Source organism: Anomalospiza imberbis, chromosome Z (genome assembly GCF_031753505.1).
Source record: "Anomalospiza imberbis isolate Cuckoo-Finch-1a 21T00152 chromosome Z, ASM3175350v1, whole genome shotgun sequence".
In the NCBI taxonomy this organism is placed as follows: domain Eukaryota; kingdom Metazoa; phylum Chordata; class Aves; order Passeriformes; family Viduidae; genus Anomalospiza; species Anomalospiza imberbis.
The window spans coordinates 22745734-22765163 of record NC_089721.1 but is presented as its reverse complement, the minus strand read 5'-3'; the positions used below and the strand labels follow the sequence as shown (position 1 = coordinate 22765163).

The 19430-nt window shown below is 45.9% G+C and overlaps 2 protein-coding genes across 2 annotated transcripts in view; both read right to left on the bottom strand.

Moving 5' to 3' along the window:
* The window catches only part of TBCA (tubulin folding cofactor A), a 530652-nt gene that overhangs the window by 471650 nt on the left and 39572 nt on the right, over positions 1–19430 (bottom strand). The gene's annotated exons all lie outside the window — the stretch shown is intronic.
* On the bottom strand, positions 9343–15934 carry OTP (orthopedia homeobox). Its single transcript, XM_068176661.1, has 3 exons — positions 15586–15934; positions 14234–14643; positions 9343–10397 (listed from the first exon to the last, which is right to left on the bottom strand). Exons 1-3 carry the CDS (start codon positions 15620–15622, stop codon positions 9867–9869), a joined length of 978 nt encoding a protein of 325 aa, XP_068032762.1. The 5' UTR covers positions 15623–15934; the 3' UTR covers positions 9343–9866.

Genomic DNA, 19430 nt, shown 5'->3' with positions numbered 1-19430 from the left:
GAAGGAGGTCATACAAGAGAGGCATGGCGTGACGACAGCCTCCGTGCCTTTTCGTGATAACCTGGCTGCACCACTTGTGTTTCTCATTTTCCCTCTGGTACAAATTTCTCACTGAGGGTTTTGACAATTTTCAAATATTGTCATGGAGAGTGTGACAACATGAAATGAGAGTAGAGCACAATGATGCAGTAAATAGTTACATTATTAGAAAGGCAGATGCTGGCATTGAAGCAGGGTTGTTGGCCTAAAAAAAATAGATTAGGAGGGAGAAAATAGAAAAAAAATCTGTGAGATATCAGAAGCAGTTGATAGCATAATAGCATTCATATGCAAGCAAGGGTTTTTTGTGGCAATGTGAATCAGCTCACATGCTAATATGACCAGTAAATAAACCATAGTGGGATTCTGCAATTCTGAATCCTACTATGCAATTCTATGCATAGTAGGATTCTGCAAATATCAGAATTGCAATAATTCTGATATTATTACTCACCAAATACAACTCAATGCCAGTGAATCATGTCAGGGAATTGCATTTTGGACTCCAAACCCTGACACTGCTACCCAACAGGCAAGACAAAGTCCTTCAGCAGTGCTTGAGTAACACCCAACTGTCTACAGAAAACTTATATTCATCATAAACCTGGTGGTATTTTTTTCCTATTGGCTTATCCTTGTCACGTCTTAGAGTCCGCAAAGATACACCCTGAGTGAGTGCAGGGATACTGCTGAAATTTAGCACTTTTGTATGTGCTGTGACACCTAAATTGAAGTCAGCGAGGCTGCTGCAGCCTGGTCCCCCACTTAGGCAATTGTAAGGAATTGGTTCTCTTCGCCCTGCTGTGAAAGCTGTTGCCCACTTCTTATGCCTGTTGTCCTCTACCCAAAATTCTATTTACTGCAGTCTAAATTCAGCTCATAAGTATGAACTTAGGGGTATCGGAGGATTTTCTACATGCTTACAGGGTCCAATGACTCATTTAAAAATCTCTTGAGAATATAATATTCTCAGAGAATCTAATACTCAGAGAGCCTGGACACCAATAACTCCAGCTTGAAGAGTTCCAGCAGCCACTACCTCAAAAATCAACCCCAACTGTATTGATGCAGGCACCCAAATAAACTGTGAATTTGTGCAAAGGCAAGCTCACCTTTAACAAATGTAGGAGTGCCACTATAATCCTTGGTAAAGCCATGGTAAGTGAGAGCCACTTGTTCTGTAGGATAATGTTGTAAAGCAGAATAGTCAAAGCAATATGTCAGCTATCTGTGCTTAAATGCAGTATGTTGCATTGTGGATATTCCTCCACAGGAATGCAAAGAGAGAGAAAATTACATGAGAAAATTGCTTTCTTGCACTTGGCAGGGCAGACTCAGAAACAAACAGAGGCATCCCATGGAGGTACTCCCTGACAATGTTAGTATCTCAGAATCTGAGGAAGAAATGGCCTGGCCCCATGTACAGCCACTCTGGCCAGCATGTCTCAGCTAGAGTGCAGGTGGGACTCTAACTGCCTTTGCCAGTCAAACTGCTTCCCTGGGAGCCTCTAGAGAATGTGCTGAGGTGAACACAACATCTTTGGGATTTTCCACTGCTGCACAGACTCTGATACAAGGCAGGACCAATTAAAATTGCCCTGAGTAAGTTGAAGGAGGAAGGCTTGCAACTAAACAATTTGCTGATGAGTCAAGTGCCAGATGGTTTGAATTTTTTCTGCCAATTTGGAAATGAGAAGACCTAGATGTAACCTAGATATATCAAAGTCATTTCATGGAGATTCACCAGTTGAGTGGTACCCATGGTGACAGCTGAAGGTGAGGGCAAAAGGCATAGCCAGGAAAGGTGCTTCAAATTGCTTTTCACTTGGAGTGATTCACACAGGTAGTCACAAGAGTATGTGATGTGTCAAAATCCTAGAGGCAGCAGTGAAAGCAGGAGTAGGCAGATAGATAATCCTTCACATTGAGGGTCATAAACTGCTTTGGATCTGTAGTGGGTCTGGCTGACAAGAGTTCATTTTCCCACAGTATCCCTCACAGTGCTGTGCTTTGCATTAGTATCTTAGTCTGAAGCTTGAGGCAAAATATAAGGATCAAAATGAGATTTAAACATCAGATGGGGCTTTGTGTCTTGGTAGAAAAAGCATCTCTGGAATGACTGGATAACTGCAATGTTAAAAGTGGCCAGTTGAGGTTAATGGAAAGCAAAGTTTTGTGTATTCATATGGATTATAGATAGAGCAAGTAGGGAGGACATTATTTGAAAGAAGAAAGTAATTAACTAGTTGTGGAGTTTGATAAGAAACTAGTGAAAAAAGAGTATTAAAACTGATGAAATTTGGCAACCACATTACTTTGAAGAGAAGACTTAGGTATCAAAAACATTAGATGCTTTTCAAACAAGTACCTGCAACACTGGATACTTTCATTTAGTAAGTAATGGTGTAACCAAGTGCTGTCAGTTTTAACACTAAGGAGGATGTGTATGGAAGGCACCAATGAGCAACAGGCTAACTTTGTGGTTTGGATGTAATTAATTGACTAAATCCATCTCTGGCTACAGAGAGCAACATACAACTTTCCCAGGCATTGTCCTGGGGAAGGCTGTAAGAAGATCAGAGAAAAGAATGAGAAACAATTCTTACCTTCACTTGCTGCACCTGTTGTTGTGAACATGTGGAATGTGTTATGGAGATTTGTTTACCAAAGGGTGATTTCTTAATTGGCCAATGGTGATGGTGTTTGGATTGAAGGACCAATTGTGTCCACCTGTATCATGACTGTCTGTAAGGGCAATGGGTTTCTTAATAAGTATAGTATAATACAGTGATTGATCAGCCTTCTGAGAAGCATGGAGTCAATGCTAATTATTACCCCTTTGGAGACACCATGTTATGACAACACCCTACTGAAGAAGCCAAGAGAGGATATGATAATGAATGAATGACTGTTGGAGCAATTTATTGTAGACAGAACAAGAATCATCTTCAACTGAAATTAGAAAGGTCTGATTTAAGTGAGGCTACAAAGCATGTGATGAGTGGGTCAGAGGCAGCAGCTTCCTCTGTGAGATATGAAGACAGGCCAAAGCAATTAGCTAATAACACAGAATCCTGCATCCTTTAGAAAACATCTCCATTGCAGCTATCTCTCCCTAGACAGGGTCTCCCAGAGGCCAGCAGCATCCCCCACACTGGCAGGGATCTGTCCAGTCATAGTTTGAGCAAACATGAGCTTAAAATTGCAGAGCAGTTATAGCAGAAAAGGCAAAGTGACAATAATATAAAATACAGTGGAATTATCTTCAAGTATTTCTTACAGTAATTAAAATTTAAAGAATAAAGTATGAGTCATTTATTTGCTACCAAGACCTGAAGATCACAAGCTTACAATGAATACAGTTGTGGGCGTTAATTACTGCTTGAAATAGACAAAAAGATTAGAGTCACAATCTGTACCAAGTATAATTCTTTATTTAGTAATTTAATATTCCTCCCTTTTCATTTCAATGCATTTTTATATGTCTGACCTTCTGTAGACTCCTCATTTTGTTCTCCAGTTGAAAGCACAATACTGGTTAATTTCTGGTGACATTTTGTAGCCATATAGATGCTGAAATACCTTTTTACACTTGAACTTGTTTATAAATCTGAATTCAGTGGATATCTCCCTAGCCACACAAGCCTGTAAGCTGGGTGATATTACTGAAATGAGAGCCTATTCCTTCCCAGGGACACCCCGAGTGGAGTTCATCCTGTCCTCAAGGGCCCAGTGAAAAGTACCCTATAATGGCTGTACCCATGGCAAACAGCTGGACCACTCTATGTCTTCTTCACATGCCTTCTACTCTCCCAGTGTACCATTGACTCACATGGACTGGGACGATGGCACAACCAAATCCTTCAGATTCAATGGCACAAGAAGTCTTTGTGTTACAGATAAATCAAGTTTTGCCTGGACTTTGGTGTAAGGCAGGAATCTCAAAATCACAGCCTTCCAGTACATAAGAATTTCATTATAAATTAATGTTTATGCCTTGAAACAGGGACTGGTACTCCCTGTTAATTATTAGATAACAAAACCAGGGGAGGATGCTCAGAGCTGTTCAGAAATGCGCTTTTAAAAGTTAGCAAAAAAATAAACCTTAAAAGCTTGTAAGGAGCCACAGGGAATCATAGCTGCCACTTAAATTATATTAAAGGGCAATAAATTGAAACCAGTAAAAAGAAATGTGTCCTTACAGGGTGCATTGTCAGCTCATGAAATTCACTGTAGCGGGAGGTCAGTGAAAGAAAGTCCAGAGTTTGTTTTTTCCCAAAGTACTTTTTGGATCACTACCATGATGCTTCCAGTGCTGAGAGAAAAGGCTAATCAAACTTCATACTCCAAGGCACAAACTGTCTATGGGGGTCAGGAGAGAACGTCACCCTCAGAGACAGTGTATTAAGCATATTCTGCATTTTCCCTCTCGACCTTCGAAGGAGGATAAGGATCTCTGCAGAATTGTTATATAACCTCCAAAGGCAAAGTCTGCAAAATGCCTCTGGATTCCTTACTCCTGGGGAGGGATTCTTCTCTGTCAGATTTCAACACCTCTAAAAGCATAATTTTAGCTCTGAAAATTTTATTTAAGCATCAGCATTGATGTCTGGTGCAACATAAGGGTGAAGCAGCACTCTTGAGCCTCAAAGACAGTCGTGGGAGAAGCTGAAACAGTCACAATTTATTGGCAAATAAGAGAGGCAACCTCTTATTATTCCATCCCAGGTGGAAGACAAGACAGACTCATCTGTGCATGAGCCCCAGCTTTGAGAAACATGGGAAGGGAGACATCCTCCTACCAGTTTTCTCTGAGGAGTAGAACTAAATCTCACAGAAGGCCTTACATGGCCTAAAGTCCCTCAAGCACAGCTTAAATAAAAGTATAAAAATAATAAAAGTATTATTTAAGCACAGCTTAAATAACCAGTGCTTAAATAAAAGCACTGGTTAATCAAGCAGCATCCCCTGCCACATCCCAGGCAAGACCATCCCCTTTCACTCTTGCTGAAGCAAGACTATCCCCTTTGACTCTTGCTGCTATTCATGTTGTAATCAGGTGAAAAATTAAAACTCTTGTACCTACTGTGCCCTTCCACCACTACAACCACCTCTGCTTTTCTTTCCCGGCTCCACTAGTGCAAGGGCAATAATTGGTCCATAATGTTTAAAAGGAGCCAGTGCGTTCTACATCTGCTTCTCTGAGTTAAGACACGGCTATCAGCTGCCCAATAAATTTGGGGTATATCACATGCATTCACGAAGTCAAACAGGCTCTCAAGCCCCAGGTCTTACCTCCTACATGGGTGGATGAGCTCATGTGGCAAGATACTTGAATGTGATTTATGTGTGGTCCTCTTATATCTTTCAGAAAATAAAAGTTTCCACACTGAGAAAGCTGAGTGGCAGAGCATTTTTGAGTACCAACCCTGGAAATGTTCACACATGCATCTGCTGAATTTACTGCCTGATCCATATGGGCTTTAAGATAAGGGTCTTTGCTTCTTTGTCTTTACTGTCCAAGCAGTAATTCTATTTCAGATATCAAATAGTTCAGACATACCTGTGACTTTACAGGTTGCTAATTTCTGAGGATTCCTCTTCCATTCATTCTGTGTCATTTGGATTTTTCCTATGTTTATAACACACATGAGGGAAAAACTAAAATTCCTTTGTTCTCCCTTTCATCTCTATGCTGAAAGGCCATGCGTCCCAGACCAACTACCCTGAGCTCAGCCTTAACAGCAGGTAAGAGGTGGTCATCTCCCTGCCAGAGCTTGCTTTAGAATGAAAGGAATCTTAATTCCAGCATCGGAAATTAAGAAGATTTTGTTATTAGTTCTCATGTTAATAATTTAGAAAATACTGCCAAATCAACGTGTTCTCTCAGATCTCTCTGAATACAGCTGCAAACTGCATTAGGTGTTAGAGTGAATGGATATATTTCAGATGAAATATTTGTACTGAATTATTAGAGTAGTCTGTATTACAAAATTACTAATAAACTTTGCTTCTGGCTCAATTTAGCCTGAACTCAGTGAACTTAACCAGTGGTGAGAAATCAAAAACTCTGAAATACCTGATGAATGAATCTAACTAATCAAGAAGTCCTGCAGGAAGTAGATGCCAGGATTAATGAGCCAGTGGTTTCACCATGCCATGCTGTTATTTCTTCATATAAATGCCCTCAGATGAGATTACCTTTGTCATGAAAAGGAGAAAAGGAAGGTTACATACTTTCAACTGACAGGTTAACTGCCATGCCTCCATTACTGCAAGATACATTTTCATGTGCAGAGATTTTTATTCTGAAAAATGATAATTTAAATACCACAACACAAATTAAACCACATATTCATTTCTAAGAGCAGGGATCATTACTGCTAGTACAATAATATAATCCATGCTGCAACGTTACCTGATCCCTTGCCTTGCACAAACTTTCTTCCCTTATTAGTAATTGCTCAGTGATTGCAATCTCCAGCAGTGGTAAGAGCAGATTCTGCCTTCCATGGGGATTTAAGCAGAGAAAGAGAAGAGAGAGTGAGTGTCAAAGCATTTCATCAAGAGAGCAAATGAAAAGTTCAGTGACATTATCTTTATGTATATTCCTTAGATATTAGGGGTGATGTTGTGTTTAGAGGAAAGTAGAATTACATGAATATGTGCCTATGTGGAAATGAATCCATACGTTAAGAACATAAATCTCAGTCTACTTACACACTGGGTAGAACAGCTTAGGGTTAAAATGCACCTTAACATAAGCAAATAAGCCCAGATGGTAACAGCCCCAGTGCCTAGTGTTACCTACTTAGCCAGTAATAGGCTAATTGTTATTCAGCATAACTATTCCTTCTCAATTTGTATGGAATTCACTCGTTTATTTTGATCACTTTACGTGAATGAAGCAAAGCTGTTCATGTCATTAGATAGAACTGGTCCGTGCTGTTTAATTTTTAGCTTTTTAATATCAGCAAGATTGAGACTTTATAGTAAAATAATTCAGACAAAGCACGTAGCATATGGGAGTGAAGCCTGTGGTCTCCTTCCTTCCACCCATGTTAAACACATAAGAGCATCAGCTTAGATGTTTTATGCTGCAAAGCTTCAGCGGATGCTAAGGGTACATATAATTTCAAAAATCTTCAGGACTCAGAACACAAGGATCTATTGCTATGGAAACAAATCAAATTTGTATCAAAGTTGTGTAGGATCAAAAAGCTTTGCTCATAACCAGGACTAGAGTTGCATAGAATATGGAAGAAATGATGGATGTTCTAAGAGCAAGCATTAAGCTGAAGGACCTTTGTAAGGACCCTTTCACAGAGCTGCAATGTTCAGTGTCAAGAGTTGGATCTTACAGGTTGTGTCTCAATCCCCTGCCCCCAGCCATTTTTCTCCACTGTTAAAAAGCACATCTTCTTTTAAGATCTTCCATATCACACTTTACGACATTCCTACATCATAAAGCTGTCTTGCTTACAGCAATATAAAGCAGCTGTAAAAATTATGTGCTTGTAAACAACCTTCCATACATTTGGAAGAAGCATAGTGAGATTTGCACTCTTCTGCATGTAAGTGGAGACCTTTCGCCCTCCTGGCAGGCCACACTATGGGGAAGAGAACACAGTGGAACTGAGAAGACCAAGGGACGTCCCAGCTGGCTGCTACTCCCTTTGGCCCATGCAGGGCCACCCATTGGGTAGGGAAGCTGGAGGGACTCTAATCAGCTCTGCTCCATAAGCAGACTGCGTGCCCATGTCTTTGATGGCTGAACTAAACTGATCATGGACTTCAATCTCGGAGCTAAGCCTGGGTGCAGAGGGGCATCTGCTCTGCCTGAGGCTGGGCTGGGGACTAGAGGCAGGGCTGGAAGGAGAGACAGAACACAGTGACTTCTTTTCCCAAGTGCTACTGTGGTATGGATTGTGGTATGGGACCTGTCCTATCCTAGACTACCTCAGGTGGAGCATCCTGGACTGTTACAGCACCTGCAGGAGCAGACTCCTGCAGGAGTGCGTAGGGCTTTTTCCTCAGGTGACTCCCAGAGGATGCACTTGTGGTCTGGATCACCAATAATTTATTCTGCTTTTATTTCTCTTTTAAATTAAATATGCATATGTAATATGCACTTTGGAGCGGGCAAGGACCCTTGTGTGGGTGCCTATGGAGTCGTGCACTCTCAGGTGTGCAATTAAGATGTGTATAATTGATGTACAATGAGAAGAGATCTTAGTGTATTGCATAAAAGGCAAGGGTGAGGGGGAAAGAAGAAAAAAAGCCCAAACCTGGCTGTATGATGCTTGGCAATGTACTGCATTTCTTTTTCCCCCCATATCAAAGTTTCCATGGGAGTAAAGCAAGAGTTCTCTCTTCCATGGGGCTTGCTTTGCCAGCAGCCATGCCCTCATTTCACATTCCAAAAAAACTGATCATCTCTCCACTGCCTGCCTGCCCCAGCCTCCCACTGACCCACTCTCCTTCATCCCTTGCCCTGCCCTGCTTCACCACACAACTTTTTGTAACTCGCAGTTTAAAGGCCAACCACACAGAAAGATTAACAAAAGTTTATTAATCATGAAGTATTAAAAATGTGACAAGTGAAAGGCATCAATGCAAAGTTAAGCAAGCAAACTATCCCCAAACTTGTGACAAAGGACTCAGTGAATACCACAGAAGGAAGTCCTGTCTATTTTTTTTTTTTTTGCCTGCAGTTGAAGACACCTCTCATATCTCACACGCCACATCAAAATCTATAATTCTTCATATCACATACTGAAAATGATTTTATTTATCCATTCACATTAACTTGATATAAACGTGTCCGGAAAAGTCAAGTAATATGTTTTATATTAGCTCAAACATTTATTAAGTAACCCAAAATTCAATAAATAAGCACAGACAATAAGTTAAAACATATCACGAATCGACCAGTATGTAACAAGAATGCTTTATCTACACAAAACATCCTATTTCACATCGTTTGTTCATTCCTCCAACGGCCCTGCCCTGCGGCGGGGTGACCGGCACATGCAGGCGGGCGGGCCGCGGGGCCGAGCCGGGCCGGGCCGAGCCTGGCCAGGCGGGGCGGGGGGCGCGGCGGCGCCTCCGCCGGCGCTGCGGAGGGACAATAGCAGCAGGAACGTAAATAAATGCGTAAATAAAGGTAGGGAGGATCGGCAACTCAACTGTCACGAAATCAAAGATCCGAAAAAGGGAAGCGCTCTTGCGCGCTTGTTTCTTCCCCCTTTTATCCCCTTTGTTTTTTACAAAAAGAAGCTTTTAATTTTTTTTTCTTTTTTACCCCATCACATTCGCTGTCGCTCATTAATGATTAATCAAAATGGATTTGATTCTCTCTGGGGTCCCCGTACTTTTCGCGAACCCGCCCGGCCGTCCCCCGACGGCGCCCTCGCAGCGGAAGGAACCGGCAGCAGGTCGCCGCTCCTAAATAAACCATAAAAATTATGAAAACAGAAACAAAAATTCATTTCTTTGCAAAGCCAAAGCCGGACGGGCGGACGGCGGGAGAGCCGGGTCTTGGTGACGGAAGGAGGCAGAGCGGGCTCGGGGCTGCCGCGAGTCCTCCCGCCGCCGGGCGGGGCGGACATCGGGGCACAGGGGTGCGCGGGTGATGCGCAGGGGCTTTGGGGAGGGTCGGGGATGTTTCTCGGCCCACAAACCAGTCTGTTGGTGTCTGATTTCAGATCCTGAGTCGACTCCCTGGTAAGTCGGGTGGGGGAAGGCGGGGGTGCGGGGCGAGGCGGGGGCGCGGGGCGAGGCGGCGGCGGCGGGGGCGGGGGCGGCGCGGGGAGAGGCGCCGGCCATTAGGTGAAACTCATGGAGACTGTGTGCTCTAGTGCTTTGCGGCGGAGGGAGGCGATGCTGGTTCCCCGCCACACGTCGCTGCTGTCCGGGGAGCTGCAGAGCTGGGGAGAGCCCGTCACGTTGCTGGGGCCGGGCAGGGAGGCGGGCACCATGCCGGGGAAGGCGGGCTGGTAGAGGTGGGACTGCAGCCCGGCGCCGTTGGAGCCCGCCAGGCTGTTGGAGAGGCCCATGGAGTTGGGCGGCGGGCCGGCCGCCAGGCTGCACTGGGACAGGGACTGCGCCATGGCTTGCTGCCGTCCCAGCGCCGGCGGCAGCGGCAGCTGCGACACGCCGGGCATGGCGGCGGCGGCCCAGCGCGTGTCGTTGGCGTGGAAGGAGCACAGGCTGTCCCCCATGGCGGCGGCGGCGGCAGCGGCGGCCGAGGGGAACTGCGGCAGCCCCGGCGTCGGCAGCAGCGTGCCCGGGGCGCGGAACACGTTCGTGGTCTTCTTGCGCTTCTTCCACTTGGCGCGGCGGTTCTGGAACCAGACCTGCGGGCGGCGGGCAGCGACACGCTCCGTTAGCCACTACCACCCTCCGCAGCCGGGGGCCCCGGCGGGACCCCCGCCCCGGCTCCCGCCTCCCCCTCGAGCCTCGCCCCCATCGACCACGGTAGCTCCACGGGCGTCCCCATCACAGGTTGACGAAACCGCTGGTACTTTTTATAACGAAAGCGATCGATTTGTCCGTCCTGAGCGACAGACACCAGGAGAGGAGCCTGGCCTTCCCACGGGGAAATAAAAGAAAAAATAAATAAAAAAGAAAACCCGAGCAGCCTACGGCTCTTGGCCCTTGCGTGGATGCGCTCCCGAGCCGCCATCGGAGCGCGGCGGGCGGAGAGCTTTGCCCCGGGCCAGCCGCCTCGGCCCGTGCCACCCGGGCCCGGCCAGGAAACCCTCGCACCAAACCACCCGCATTTGGGTTTAAAAAACACAAAACATACCAAAACCAAACCTATACTAACAAAACCAGAGGTGGTTTAGGTGAGTGGGTGCTTGTGGTGGCACTGTGGCACTGGTGGTTTGGTGGGTCTCGCCGCACCGCGGCCGAAAGCAACCGAGACAGTCGTAAGCTGGGAGAAAGCGCGTCCTCCTAAAATCCAAGAGAGCGCAGTGCCCCATCCTGCCGAATTCCACCCTCTCAGGCTCCATAAGCGGACTGAGAAAGGCGGACGCCAATTAGCGGGAATGAATGGCCGTGAGGGAGCTAAATATTATATGAATAATCGAAAAATCGCGTTCAATTATGTTTTAGGGTTAATAGTCAAATTGCGGCTACAAAATCTTTTTATGTTTCATGGTTTGCTGGTGGTGTAAAGAATCTCCATCAGGTATGATCGCCTAAGTTCATAGCTGCGCTGCATATGCTTTTAAAATGTGAATGTTTCCAGTTGAAAACTGGTGCATGACAGATTAAATGCAAGGAAAACCTGGGGGAGATTTTGAAAATGCACATATGACAACTCTAGAAATATGTTAACCATAAGCATTTGGCAACTTTGAACTCCTTTTAAAATGCAACTAGCCCCTGAAAATTATTAATACAACAGTGAGAATCTAATGGAGGTTGGAATCTAAAAACCTACCTTGATGATATCTGCTGTTACAGTAATATAGACATACTGTAAATGTATTTTAAAATATATAGCCCATTTAATTCCCCAGCTATAAACGGGTGAGAGAGAATGAAAGTGATAGAAAGGGAGATAATATCACTTTTGTTTTTCTTCTTCTCTTTTTTAAATTGTTCTTTTTATTTCTTTTTTTTTTCTTTTTATTTCTTTTTTTTTTCTTTTAAGAAGCTGAAGCTTTATGAAGATCTCATTGGAATCCAGCAGATGATTAATGTGAAGATTTGGTAGGAAATCTGGAGAGCTGTATTAAAGCTCAGATCTCAGGTTCATTTCGATCAGCCAGCCGTGAACTCTGGGCCGAATTCATTACACTTTAATAGTGCTGGGAGAGGAAGAAAATGCAATTTCTCATTCCATTAGAAAACTAGAAAATACTCTCAGCTTGTCCCCTATTAAGATGTGGCAGGTGACGGGACCATTGTGGGGGACACGGTCAATGGAATTACAGCACATTATTTTTGTTCATATAAAATATTGGAAGGCAAGCCTGACTGTGCAGAAGTTATTTCACTGATTTAGTTTTTATGTAAATAAAATATTGAAAGTTAATTAATCCATGCTAGAGACTAATGATTATGCTTATTATATTGCATTTGATCACGTAATTTGCATGATTCTCGCATTGCTGCTTAATAAGCCATTCCAGGTTATAAATAATTCTGAAATTGGTTTCTAATAATGGCATGCTATAAAAAGAATGGTTTTATTACAGCAGCTTGAAAAGCAGAGCAATATCAGATGTGGAATTGGACACCCATTTAAGCATCAGCCAGTTTAATAATTATTTAAATGTATCATATACATTAAATACAGATCTAAAATGAGGAAAGTGGTGATTTATCCTAGCATCTAAAACCCTTAAAAACATATACAGCCGCTATAAATTAAGTATTTGGAGCATTCTTTAATCAGTGTGTAGCCCATGTACTGAAAGTAATGTGTAGGCTATCTGTTAACTATAAAGAAAACTGTAAAAACTGTTCTTACTCGTATAAGAACATAAACTAATTATTGTTTAATTTAAATTTGATCAAGGACCAGTGATACATCGGATTGTGAAGTAAATATATTAAATATTTTTTGCCTTAGATTACATAATGTTAATCATTTTGAAGTGTTAATTAAGAAGGTTATGTTGATCTGATTACTTTTTAAATTACAGAACATCATTGTAAAAAAAATTTAAATTGACACTCTATTAAACTGTTTTTTATCAGCAGTCTCAAGCTATTAGCATTGGTTTAAGATTATGCCAAGGCCATTAAAACACTTTGTCTTTCTTTCTACGGATTTCTTTGATGTGCTGTTAGAAAATAACTATTTCAATTTTATATTTTACTTCATTTACCACACTCCTAATATTGAAATTGGTATCATTAACCTTTGGGAAACCCAATAAAGTTTAATAGACCTCGTTTTCTTTTTTTCATAGAGTCAGTTGTCCAATTATATTTTATTTGTGAATCTAATTTCTGTTTTAATTTAAACTAATTATAGTTCTGTGTAGGCTGAGTCAAATTGTTTTACTTTTTAAAAGCAGACGCGCTTTTTCTGTCACATTCAAGAATGGAATCTGTTTTCCTTCATAAAACGTTCATTTAGGGATTTCTCTTCACGTGTCTTTATTTAGCTGAGGAGCCTGTGCTTGCCGATAGGGATTTTGAACAACGACTGCGCTAAAGTGCTTCAGCAGCGGCAGTCCCGGTGCACTGTACTGAGCCGGGGTGCGCATCCCACAAGTGCTTCTATTGTGCAGGCTTTCATTCCTCGGAATGGACTCATCTAAAAAGTCGCTAAAATAATCTTATGTGCGAAAAAGCTGCGTCTGAGCAGTATAGCGCTTTGAACCTTCTCCCCCCTTACCAAATTTCATTTACATTTATTTGCCTAAAGAGTTTCCTACTGTTCTGTGTGCACATATATCTGTCTATGTACATTTGTGTGTATATATATATGTGTATTTTAGAGAACAAAGTGCACCCTAGATGTTGAAGTCACTCACTAGTCCCGCCATTCCCAGGCATTCTAAAAGCCAGTATGGGGAAAGTCCGAGTCCAAACACAACTGGCTTTTATCGAAGTGCCTTTTTACGAGCCGATATGCCTTCCCTCGCACGCCACCTCGGCTCTCAGGGCGGTGGGCTTTGGCGGACGCCCCTACCCGGCGGTGCCGCGGCCGTGTCGCCATCAGCACCCTGGACAGTGGCCCTGCCGTCGGCTACCTGGACAGCGGCCCCGCGGTCGCCACCGGACTCCGCTCGGGGGGAAAATGAATTATTCCCGGCAGGTTCGGCTCGACTCTTAGTGCCAGGCTATTGCGAGAACTGAGACCGTTCTTCTCGGGCTGTCCCTCCCCGGACTCCTTCCAGCCGCGGGTCGGGCCGTAGAGCTGAGGGAAACTCAGGCCATGCCCTGCTCGGGACCACCGCGCTGCAGGTGGGTAGGATAGAGGAAAAAAAGGGGACACCCCAAGGTGACACTTTTGAGGAAAGGGGAGCGACGCATGTCTGATTTCAAGGCTTTCTGACCAAACTGTTGCTTTCAGGGGTGAGTTATTTACCCCGCCGTCGGGCTGAGGTTTGGGGCACCCACCCCCCTCCCCGTTGTGCCCTGGCCTCGCCGCCGACCGGCCGTGCAGCCGTCGGTGCGACTGTGGAAGGGCCGGCAGGCACTGCACGGGGGCGGCTTTTCATACCTGCACCCGGGACTCGGTGAGACCGATGCGCAGGGCCAGCTCCTCCCGCATGAAGATGTCCGGGTAGTGAGTCTTGGCGAAGCTCCTCTCCAGCTCGTTGAGCTGCGCCGGGGTGAAGCGAGTGCGATGCCGCTTCTGCTTCTGCTGACCCTGCTGCTGCCCGGCTTGGCTGGAGTTCTGGCCGCCCTGCTGGCCTTGCTGCTTGTCAGGGTCTTTGGCGCTGACGGCTAGGGAGCTGGGGTTGGATCCCACCGTGGTGATGTCCTCCCCCGGCAGCAGGGTGGTCCCTTCCACCGTGTCCGAGTTGGGAGCCATGTCTCCCGGGTGTCCCCCCGGATCCGAGCCCCCGACGCCCAGCCGACACTTGACCGCCTCCCGGTGTCCCAGCAGCTCGGCCGCGTCTTTCATCCCTGCGGAAGCAAAGGAGCGGCAGTCACTCGGCTGCAGCTGAGCATAGATCCATCAGAGCCCCTCTCCAGGGCACTGAACTGGAGAGAGATATCCAACCACTGCCACCGCCTCCGCCCCGCCGTCCCCAGGCCGGCCGCCCCGCCAGACCCGCAGCCCTGTTCGGCTTCACGACACGGAGAGACCCGGGCCCGACGCGACCCGGGCAGAGGAGAGAAAACTTTACATCGAGCAGCTCCTCTTCCTGCTGAAATAACCAGTTCCCTGCCCGGCCTTCCCTTGAAAGACCAAGGGAAGGGAAGAGGAGGAGAGCAAGTTTTCACGGGTTCAACTTGGGTTTTCCAGCGGAGCTGGTAAGAGAAAGAAACGGAGAGAAAGAAATAAGGCTCGAACCGCTCTGTTGCCGGGAGCGTTACCTCCCCGACAGATGCGCGGGGACCTCGGTCAGTCTGGCCGATCTTTCCCCTCTCCTCCCTCCGCTTCTCTAAACAAACTCATGAATAACCATAAATAGATAGATACAGATATTTCTCCCTTTTTCTTTTCTATTTTTTTTAAGTAAAGGGAAGGAGAAAAGCAAACGGGCGAGCAAGAAAAGGCCACACAGAACTCCGTAAACACCATCGAGCTCATCTGTCCTAAAATAATAATCATAATAATAATAATGTGTAGATATGTATATAAAAACTGGGGAGAGAAAAATTAAATTATCCACAACTCGCTGTAGATCTACATATACCGTAGGTCTCACTCTCTTCTTTTTTTATGTTAAATCAAATTAAACTTTAATACAGTACAATTACTTTTAAAGGAATTAGCCCATTTAGAACGCATTAAGGTAAAATAAGGAACAAATTGTCAATTTCCTGCCCCGGCTTCCTCCCCGCTCGCCGCCGCAGCCGGTGCAGCCGCCGTAGGGCGGGGGGGTGCCGGGTGAAACTCACCGAGACGGGCGTCCAGGAGGTCGGTGTGAGACAGCATCGCGCACCGCTCCAGGGCGAAGGCTGTTCCCCCCCAAATTTTAGCGGCCTTAAGTTATTTAAAATAGATATAAGATATGAGATATATATATATATAGATATATATATATAGATCGTCTAAATGAAAGAAAATTCGGTGTGTGGTTAAAAAGGGGGTCTCTTGCATTATAATGTCCTTTAGAGAGACGGGGAGGTGCTTAACACTTCAATGAACCCGTGAGCAGCTCGGCGCGGGGACCAATCAGGAGGGCAGCCTGCAAATGTCAGCGCCCGGAGCGCCCCGCTCCGCCCGCCCGCCGCCCGCCCGCTGCCGCCGCCCAGGCCTCCCGCCGCCCCGGCCCGGCCCGGCCCGCACCGTGCCCGCGCTCCCTTACCCTGCTCCGCTCGCCTTGGCCGCCCGCCTTCTCTTTCTCTCCTCTTCCAAACGCACATTTGCCACACTCCCTCCGGGTCGCCCCTGATTTATCGGCTTTTATTGTTTTTAATGCCTCCTCGGAGCGCACCCTCTCACCGATCAGTCTCCCGAGGGTCTCGCAAGCTCAGAGCCCATCAAGGGCTGCGAGCGGGGCAGACGGGAGGCGCGGGGTCGGGCAGCGCCAGCCTCGTTGGCCGGCGGCCCCGGGGAATCGGGAGCGGGAGCGGCAGGGGTAATTGCAGCCAGGCTTTCACCCTCACAAGCCCCGAGGGCTGCTGGGCGTCAAGGAAAGAGAAACTTGCCCGAGTTCCCGCAGCGGGCTGTGCTGCACAGGCGGCCTGGCCCCCGAGGCTGCCCGCCAACTCGGCCCGGCCCCGCTCGGTGCCGACGCAGAGAGCAACGAGGGGCAAGGGAGCCCAGCACCATGCGTCCTGGCCGCCCGGGGAGCTCTGCCTCCCTCTCTGCCCAGGATTTTAACGCCCGTAAGCCCTGTTTTCGGGTAAAGTTTCCAAGTTCGGCTAGCCTACAAACTCAACTTAAGGCAGTAAATAAAGTTAAATGCTTTTTATTTTCCTCTTGAATATATTAAACTACTTGAACAATTTAAAGTGCTTTGCAGAAGTGAAGCGAACCATTTCTAATGTTCTGATTTTTCAAAGCCAGCCAACAACAAAGTTTAGATTAGTAATATATTTCTAACCAGAGTAATTTTCAAGATCATTAGGCATTTATGTAATTAGTGCCAAATCTATAAGCTTTTATTACGATTATTAGAGTAAAATCAGTATAAATTTGTACTAATTTACTACTGTTTAGACTTGGCTGTCAAGCCAAGAGGTTCTTATTGTAAATGATAACTGAGGAAATTAAGTGCAAAATTCTGTACCATTTCTGATCCGCTCCTAAACAATCCGTTTCAATTGTATTTGTAGCAGAACATAATGCCCTTTTAAAGTTATTTGACTTGTATTTTTATTTGCAAAACAAGAAAAATACCCTCTAAGCGGGCACAATGAAAACTGATATTTACTACTTCCAACTTGATTAACATTGATTTTTAATTCAAAAGTGATGCAATTAAGATTATTCATTTAGTGCAAATAAAGCTTCCACCAAAAAGCGAGCCCAGTGAAGTCTATGTTAAATAAAACGGAGCCAATGGCTTTTTTTTTTTCCGCCATCCAATTGACTTACACGAAACACTGTAAATACTGCATGCGAACAGATGCAAGAGTGGTTTTGTTTGCAGCTCAGATGTGCAGTGGTTTCGGCAGAGACTGAAGGAGACAAAGGAACCGGCCGACCGATCTCCAAGGCAGTTTTGCTGCCTTTTTTTCCCCTCCTCCCAGGCTACATTGATTCAATTCAGCTTTCGAGACCTCGGGCTGTTGCGAAGAACCTGGGTGCACGGAAACGGCCGCTCAAAGCAGGGAGAGACCCAGAGCCGGGCCACAATTTAGCCGGAGACAGAGAGAGAGAAAGGAGATGGAGGTGGGGTGGGAATTTCGGGATTATTATTTTTCCTCGGCTGGATGGGTGACTGCGGAGATAGCATATTTGCTGCACTTTTTTCCTTTGAAAATTATTCTCTGTGTGCAGCTGTAGGGCAGAAGGGGAAGACCCGGCGGTGGAAACTGCCGGCAGGAGCCCCCAGGCCCGCTGCCGGGCGTCGGGACCCGCGGAGCGGAGCCGGCGGAGTCGCTGGGGAGACGGGCCGGCGGCGCGGGGACGGCGCGCAGCCTTTTGTAGCCGCGGGAGTCTGGCCCTGCCCGGGCCGGGGTGAGGCGGGCGGTCAGGGGCTGGCCGGGGCGTCAGGAGTTCAGTTTTAGCTGTATGTACTGGCACAAGTGCGCGGGCGCTCGAGGTTCCTGCAGTCGGCTTCTGCCGAGCGCGCCGTGGGCAGGGTGGCAAGGCGTGCGTGTGCATATATTCCGTGTTGTTGTATGTTTCAGGTCGATAAATAAATGTGTAATAGTTAATGTGCAGACACATCAGAGTAATAACAATGGGATGAAATCAAAGGATTATCAATCTCTGTTAGTAACTGCTGAATAACAATGCTGCGGTGTGATTGATAGCGCGCTTCATTTTATGACTTTTCTATTGCTCTTGATTTTTATAGCAGTATAAACAAACTAAATCATTTCTTCCAAGACTTCAGATCGCAATTGTCTTAAGGGAAGGGGGGAAATCAGAGAAGGAAGTCTGTGGGAGAGAAAAGAGCGAACTGGGCTGACACGCGTGTCAGAAAGAAAATGACAATGGGGCACATGTAAAATACCTTAATCACATTCCACTTTCGCGCATTCCTGTTTTGTCAAGTGCCCGAATTCACCTGGGCAGCGTCGGAGATGTATTTACAAGGATTTTATTCCCCGTCATCTTTCCATTTTCCCAGTGCAGCCAGAAAACTGCCAGTCAACTCCATTCCCTCTTACAATTTACGGTATTCCCCACATGATCATAGGAACTGAAGTTCCTAACAAGGAAAGGCTTTAGCACAATGGCCAAAAATCTTCAGAGTGACACGAGTGTCTTCAGAAATCACTTCAGAGCAAAGTAAAAGGATTTTCTATGACGGATCCAGTGATTTTTCCTCAATAAATAGGTTTTAGATTGTTACACACACGTAGAACTGGAACAAAGGGCAGTACCAGAAAATATATTGGTTGCCCCTAATAAAATTTATTTAGACAGTTTATTTCTCATAAAAAATAGAGATTGAATTTCGTACAGATGCGCCTGCCAAGAGGCCAGGCACTGGGAGATCATCTCCCCCCGCACCTGCCTTTGCCTTTCTTTCCTTTTCCATCCCATCCCTTCCTTTCCTTGCCCTGCCCGGCGGCGCTCGGCGGGCCCGATCCCGGGGTCCCGGACGGAGCCTGCTCTGCCCTCCCCTGAATGGCCCCCCTGCCCACGCCAGCCGATCCGCCCGAGCGAGGCCGCGGGAGCGGGGCGTGCCGCGTCTGGGAGTAATATAACCCTAATTCTCCAGCGCTGTGACCCTGGTAAGAAAGGGTAGAGAACTTTCCAAACCCCAGAGCTCCCCCTCTCCCCTTTCCGCTAAACTCAAGCCCTGATTGAATGAGGCTGTAATATAAACAAGTGTATTTAACCAATTCTGCTCTGATTTAGAAACAGAACCTTCTTTTATCAGAATAATTATATTTGGACCGAGAAACACAGTAAAATAAGGTTAAACTGCTAAAGTCAGCAGGGTGGCTTGGCATAAATGGCTGATAAGATTTGTAATTTGATATTTTATTTATGTATTTCTTGAGCATCCATCCAGTTAAGCCAGCTGCTGTATGCAGAGCACCGTAATTGGCTTTTATACGTAGCAACGCTCACAGCATTTACCTAATGCAAGTTTTGGTTGCTGGCTTGTTCGTGC

Bases quoted from the DNA above. Each gene is read 5' to 3' on its own strand.
- OTP (XM_068176661.1), bottom strand. From the start codon at position 15,622: ATGCTGTCTCACACCGACCTCCTGGACGCCCGTCTCG. The intron at 14,644-15,585 runs GTGAGTTTCACC...TTGCTTCCGCAG, and splicing joins CCTCCTGGACGCCCGTCTCG to GGATGAAAGACGCGGCCGAG. The intron at 10,398-14,233 runs GTATGAAAAGCC...CGCCGCCCGCAG, and splicing joins TCACCGAGTCCCGGGTGCAG to GTCTGGTTCCAGAACCGCCG.